Consider the following 7,753-nt stretch of genomic DNA (forward strand, 5'->3'; position numbering starts at 1 on the left):
TTTATATTTACATCTAACACAATTTCCCAACTCATATGGAAACAGGGTTTGTACAACACAAATACAATGTTGAAACAACATGCTTTTTGACGACGTCTAATCAATGTTGGGTTCTGACGTTGATTTGACCATTAAATGTTGGTTATTTCCCAACCAATATTCTACAACAAAAATACAGTGTTGAAACAACATGCTTTTTGACGACGGTGATTTGACATTGAATTTTGGCCATGGCCAAACCAACAACATGGTCAACGTTGTCTCACTTTACAAACACAAACTATTTTGCAACGTTGTTTCAACGTCAGTTTTAAAGGACATGTACGTATCAATGTTGTATCAATGTCTAGTGCCTGCTGGGATACCCCTTACCAGATAATACATAAAATCAATATGTGTATAACAGGTGAACATCAGATTAGGAGCAATTAAATCGGCCACCAATCAGTATCGGCCGATTGCATTATCGGCCAATCAAAAAAACCGACCACTTCTGGCTGATACTGTATTCATTTTTGGTCGGACTTGCAGATCACTCTGTGTTCATACACAGTGTGGAGCATCTCCACTAGGTTAATTAGTCATCACCACTATTGTAGCAATTAAACTACATTCTTACAAGTATATTATCACTGGAGGGCGATGCTAAACATGTTACACGCTTACGGAAGTAAGCAGTTATTAAAAGTAAACCAGTAGATTAATAAGAGTTATAGAGAAAATAATATAACGATGTCTGTTGCTGTGTAGCGGCCAGGTGTACACGTGAGGGCAGATCCATACTGTACATCTTTAGTGCTGATACCAAGGGTAGTATCAGTATATGACCTTCTGGGTGGGAAGCAAGGTCGTTGCATGAACAAAGGCACTCGCTCTCTGGTAACCGAGTAACACAGGAAGTGATCGTTGATCAGTGGGCGTGACACGCTAACAGCCAGTATCAACAGTATCAACAGTATCAACTATCATGTCTTGATAGCTGAAGGATTATAATCAAAGGTTATATTTGAAATAAAATGTTTTCCTCCTGCTCCTTATTTTCTATAGGTCATAAAAAATATAAATCATAATCGATATCGACCAATATAAAACACAGATAGCATGATACAGTTTTCACCCGTACATTAATAGTGCAAGCGCCCCCTAGAGGGCCGCCAAAAAATGTGTTTCTCTACTGTGGTCCGTACTCAGTTGTAATACACTTTTCCACCACTGGTGGCAGTAATGACAATATCAAACAAACAGAAAAAGTTATAGAGATATTTCTCAAGTGCAAAAATTATGACTAAAGTGGTGAAGCTGTATTTTTAGATCAGACAGTTTATTTAGGAAACATATATTGTCATTTATTATTATTATTATTTAGTTTGTTTCTTTTAGCACATTGTAAACGTTTTTTTTTTATATATATAAAAATAGTATTTTTTTGTAATCAGTCTGACCTAAGCCTTGATATAATCTTTGTGAATAACGCATGCTTTCATATCATTTGACAATGTTTATCCTGTTAAACTGTAAGTAGGTTAAATATTAGAGATGCTGATAAATGTTTTAAAATGTAATATCGGAAATTATCGGTATCGTTTTGTTTTTTTATCGGTATCGTTTTTTTGGGTTTTTTTTTTATTTTTATTAAATCAACATAAAAAACACAAGATACACTTACAATTAGTGCACCAACCCCAAAAACCTCCCTCCCCCATTTACACTCATTCACACAAAAGGGTTGTTTCTTTCTGTTATTAATATTCTGGTTCCTACATTATATATCAATATATATCAATACAGTCTGCAAGGGATACAGTCCGTAAGCACGCATGATTGTGCGTGCTGCTGGTCCACTAATAGTACTAACCTTTAACAGTTAATTTTACTCAATTTCATTAATTACTAGTTTCTATGTAACTGTTTTTATATTGTTTTACTTTCTTTTTTTTCAAGAATTTTTTTTAATTTATTTATCTTATTTTATTTTTATTTTTATTTTTAAAAAAAGGACCTTATCTTCACCATACCTGGTTGTCCAAATTAGGCATAATAATGTGTTAATTCCACGACTGTATATATAGGTATCGGTTGATATCTGTATCGGTAATTAAAGAGTTGGACAATATCGGAATATCGGCAAAAAGCCATTATCGGACATCCCTATTAAATATCATTATTGAATATTATTAAAATCAAGAGTAAGATGGCTATTTCTTTGTCAATATTTGAGTGGGGCCCCAGGGGCCCCTGCAGTGTAAATTGTTAAAATGGTCAAGAGTCTCTGCATTAACACATTTACAGTTGATACATGTGGTCTGTATCGGCCGATCTCGCTCGCGGATTAACCGAATCGGCACTATAAAAGCCTGCACGGCACACACCTGGCAACTAACCGTGTGACAACAAAGGTGAAACTGAAAGCACGACTTATGACGTCACTTTGTCTCTGGCAACAAGAGGCAGTGTGAAGGGTTCCGACCGGAAGTAATAATTCACAGGAGGCATTCGTTTCACTTACAACTGCGTCAAAATGGCAATAAAAACACGCACAACAACTCCGCAGACGTTTGAAATCCCTCACGCTGATATCTTTTAAGGTCTTCTGTCAGGAAAAGAAAGTGAAAGTTGTGTATTTGTAGCGTTTGGAGTCAACCGTGCTGCTGTTTCAGCCGACACAACACTGCCACCTACTGGCAGGAGACAAAAGTGGGCCGAATAGCAAACCACACGACGCCCCCAAGTGGGTTTTATTCCAAATAAATGACAGACAAATGCTGTACACGTCACGAGTCAACGACCAGTTCGTATCAGGGGTGTCCAAACTTTTTCCCACCCGATGTGGTGAAAGCACGCAGGGGCTATTTTGGTTTTTTTTCATGTTCAACAACCAGTACTATATTGTAGGGCTCCCCTCTATTTTTGGTGACCATTAAAGGTCCCGGGGACCCAAAAGGGGTCTCAGTCTTTAAAATGTTAAAAATAAGTCATATATGTTTTACTTTTAACGCCTCAATATCTATAGATCAACTTCATCTGTTGACATGAAGTTTAATTTTTTTTATGTTTTAGGCCCGTTCAAAAAAATAAATAAAATAACATACTTATGTATATATATGTATATATAATAATTGTTTTGTTGTATAAACAGGAAAAACACAAAATATGCAATATTTTCCCACAAAAAAGGTTCGAAGTGGGATATTTGATGTGAGGTAATTGGAGCCTTAAATATGTAAATAATTCATAACAATAACATTATGTTTTGAGCAATGAGTTTAAAAAAAGTGTTAAAAAAATAACTCATATACATTATTTGTACTTTTAATGCCTAAATATCTATAGATCAACTTCATTTGTTGACATAAAGTTAAAATATATATATATATATATATATATATATATATATATATATATATATATATATATATATATATATATATATATATATATATATATATATATATATATATATATATATACATATATATAAATATAAATATATATATATATATATATATATATATATATATATATATATATATATATATATATATATATATATATATATATATATATATATATATATATATATATTTTTTTTTTTTAGGAAAAACACAAAATATGCAATATTTTCCCCTAAAAAAGGTGCAAAGTTGAAAATTTTATGTGTATGTACAAAACCCAAAACCAGTGAAGTTGGCACATTGTGCAATTTGTAAATAAAAACAGAATACAATGATTTGCAAATCCTTTTCAACTTATATTCAATTGGATGGACTGCAAAGACAAGATATTTAATGTTTTTTGCAGATAATCATTAACTTAGAATTTAATGGCAGTCACACGTTGCAAAAAAGTTGTCACAGGGGCATTTTTACCACTGTGTTACATGGCCTTTCCTTTTAACAACACTCAGTAAATGTTTGGGAACTGAGGAGACCAATTTTTGAAGCTTTTCAGGTGGAATTCTTTCCCATTCTTGCTTGATGTACAGCTTAAGTTGTTCAACAGTCCGGTGTCTCTGTTGTGGTATTTTAGGCTTCATATTGTGCCACACATTTTCAATGGGAGACAGGTCTGGACTACAGGCAGGCCAGTCTAGTACCCGCACTCTTTTACTATGAAGCCACGCTGTTGTAACACGTGGCTTGGCATTGTCTTTCTGAAATAAGCAGGGGCGTCCATGATAACGTTGATTTGATGGCAACATATGTTGCTCCAAAACCTGCATTAATGGTGCCTTCACAGATGTGTAAGTTACCCATGCCTTGGGCACTAATACACCCCCATACCATCACAGATGCTGGCTTTTGAACTTTGCGCCTATAACAATATGGATAGTTCTTTTCCTCTTTGGTCCAGAGGACACGACGTCCATAGTTTCCAAATACAATTTGAAATGTGGACTCGTCAGACCACAGAACACTTTTACCCTTTGCATCAGTCCATCTTAGATGAGCTCGGGCCCACCGAAGGCGGCGGCGTTTCTGGGTGTTGTTGATAAACGGCTTTCGCTTTGTATAGTAGAGTTTTAACTTGCACTTACAGATGTAGCGACCAACTGTAGTTACTGACAGTGGTTTTCTGAAGTGTTCCTGAGCCCATGTGGTGATATCTTTTACACACTGATGTCGCTTGTTGATGCGTGCATCAACATGCAGTGATTTCTCCAGATTCTCTGAAACCTTTGATGATATGACGGACCGTAGATAGTGAAATCACAAAATTCCTTGCAATAGCTCGTTGAGAAATGTTGTTCTTAAACTAAATTTGCTCACGCATTTGTTGACAAAGTGGTGACCCTCGCCCCATCCTTGTTTGTGAATGACTCAGCATTTCATGGAAGCTGCTTTTATACCCAATCAAGGCACCCACCTGTTCCCAATTAGCCTGTTCACCTGTGGGATGTTCCAAATAAGTGTTTGATGAGCATTCCTCAACTTTCTCAGTCTTTTTCGCCACTTGTGAAAAACATGTGGCAGGCATCGAATTCCAAATGAGCTAATATTTGCAAAAAATAAAGTTTTCCAGTTCGAACGTTAAGTATGTTGTCTTTGCAGTCTATTCAATTGAATATAAGTTGAAAATTACTTGCAAATCATTGTATTCTGTTTTTATTTACCATTTACACAACGTGCCAACTTAACTGGTTTTGGGGTTAGTAAATGATTCATAACATTGATTTTGATTCATAATTTTTTTCAACAATGACTGTTAAAAAAAATCCCACTAGAGGTCTTGGGGACCCTAATGGGCCACATTCATAAAAGTGTTAAAAATAAGCCATACATCAATAAATATTATTTTTTACTTTCAACACTTAAATCTCTGGATCAACTTCAGATCAATTATAACTTTGCATCATTTTTGAGCAAAGTCAGTTTTAACAACAACAACAAAAACAGTCTGCATGGCATCTTTGTGTTATTAAAGTCAAAATTGCAACATTTTCTTGTTACATTTCACCTGTTTGCTGTTTTATTCCACTTGTTATGTTTTGATTTGCAATAGTGTTTTTTTTAGATTGTACCGCGGTGCCGTTAAAAAAATGAGCTGCGGGCGGCAAATGGCCCCTGTGCCGCACTTTGGACACCCCTGGGAGTTGGAGCATGAAACAATGTCACCTGGCACACAAGACATTCACCAAGAATGTTCTGGAAGAAAAGCATCTGGTCCATGAAAAATGTTTCTCATACTTGAGGTAGACGCCTTTCACTTGGGCACCAGCCCGCGGGATTGTGGGTAAATTGGGGATGTCAGATTTTGAAGGCTGCATGAAGCGCCGTGGGACTGCTTGTCTGTTCTTGAGCGACTGAAAGGTAAAGGTATACTAAGGTATTGCGAGTACTATTCAGAGTACGTCCATGAGGTTTGGTGGACTCACCCGGACTTGTGTCTCCTCAGACCGCCCCCGGCACTGCTGAGTGGTTCAAAGTCAGCATTGCACTCTGACGCGTCCACCTCCAGGTCCTCCTCGTCCTTCAGGGCGTCCTTCAGGGCTGCCACAACCTTCGGAGCGATGACGGGCTGCTGGTAGTTTTTGGTGGTCCGAGACGGAAGGTCCATGTCCAGGAGGAGCAGGTTTTCTGCCTGGGCGGAGTAGACCGAGACAAAACAGGCCAATATTTGGTCGCAGCTACCAACTGGTCACATCGCCAAGGGCAGGGGTGTCCAAACTTTTTCCACTGAGGGCCGCACACTAAGAAATGAAAGCATGCGGGGGCCATTTTGATACTTTTCATTTTCAAAAAACAATTCTATTGATTTTTTTTTTTTACCTTTAGGGCTGCGCTCTAGTTTGGTCCTGGAAGGGTCGCAGTCATTAAAAAAAAAATGAAAATACATAATTTTAAATTGTGTGTGTGTATATATATATATATATATATATATATATATATATATATATATATATATATATATATATATATATATATATATATATATATATATATATATGTGTGTGTGTGTGTGTTTATATTATATATATATATATATATATATATATACATACACATATATGTACTGTATATGTATAAATATATGACAAAATGTTAAAAAAATAAGTAATAAGTAAAAGTTATATTACATATAGGTATATATACATACATATATGTGTATATATATACATATATGTATATACAGTATATACATATATATGTATATATATGCATATATATGTACAAAACCCGTTTCCATATGAGTTGGGAAATTGTTAAATGTAAATATAAACGTAATACAATGACTTGCAAATCCATTTCAACCCATATTCAATTGAATGCATATTTGATGTTCAAACTCATAAACTTTTTTTTTTTTTTGCAAAAAATAATTAACTTAGAATTTCATGGCTGCAACACGTGCCAAAGTAGTTGGGAAAGGGCATGTTCACCACTGTGTTACATGGCCTTTCCTTTTAACAACACTCAGTAAACGTTTGAGAACTGAGGAGACACATTTTTGAAGCTTCTCAGGTGGAATTCTTTGCCATTCTTGCTTGATGTACAGCTTAAGTTGTTCAACAGTCCGGGGGTCTCCGTTGTGGTAGACCTCAACGGTGGAAGTGGCGGAGGATGACACTGCATGTCACAACGGCACTGAAGGCGGATGAAGGCTGCAACAGAGGGTGGTCTCCAGTCGTCATGGATCCATGCCACTGGATCAAGGCCCCTCTCTGCCAAGGACCGTGTGGTGGCTGCTGGCGCATCAGTCTCCCCACGCTAAAAGACGTCACGCGCAGGCGTCCTCCCGAATGGGAACCCATCCATTCTGAGGACAGTCATACTCGACTACGAGTGACTGCCGATGATGATGATGATGATTTTAGGCTTCATAATGCGCCACACATTTTCTATGGGAGACAGGTCTGGACTACAGGCAGGCCAGTCTAGTACCCGCACTCTTTTACTATGAAGCCACGTTGATGTAACACGTGGCTTGGCATTGTCTTGCTGAAATAAGCAGGGGCGTCCATGGTAACGTTGCTTGGATGGCAACATATGTTGCTCCAAAACCTGTATGTACCTTTCAGCATTAATGGCGCCTTCACAGATGTGTAAGTTACCCATGTCTTGGGCACTAATACACCCCCATACCATCACAGATGCTGGCTTTTCAACTTTGCGCCTATAACAATCCGGATGGTTCTTTTCCTCTTTGTTCCGGAGAACACAACGTCCACAGTTTCCAAAAACAATTTGAAATGTGGACTCGTCAGACCACAGAACAGTTTTCCACTTTGTATCAGTCCATCTTAGATGAGCTCAGG

General features: G+C 37.0%; 1 protein-coding gene across 1 annotated transcript in view; it reads right to left on the bottom strand.

The window, feature by feature from the left end:
• Positions 1-5,373: 5,373 nt before the first annotated feature.
• The window catches only part of LOC133652981 (kinesin-like protein KIF3B), a 29,954-nt gene continuing 27,574 nt past the window's right edge, over positions 5,374-7,753 (bottom strand). The window contains exons 8-9 of the mRNA XM_062051955.1: positions 5,873-6,078; positions 5,374-5,800 (exon numbers count right to left, since the gene is read on the bottom strand). Coding sequence (XP_061907939.1) covers positions 5,701-5,800; positions 5,873-6,078 — 306 coding nt within the window. The 3' untranslated portion in view covers positions 5,374-5,700. The remainder of the gene's footprint in view (positions 5,801-5,872; positions 6,079-7,753) is intronic.

This window comes from Entelurus aequoreus, linkage group LG07 (genome assembly GCF_033978785.1).
Source record: "Entelurus aequoreus isolate RoL-2023_Sb linkage group LG07, RoL_Eaeq_v1.1, whole genome shotgun sequence".
Classification (NCBI taxonomy): domain Eukaryota; kingdom Metazoa; phylum Chordata; class Actinopteri; order Syngnathiformes; family Syngnathidae; genus Entelurus; species Entelurus aequoreus.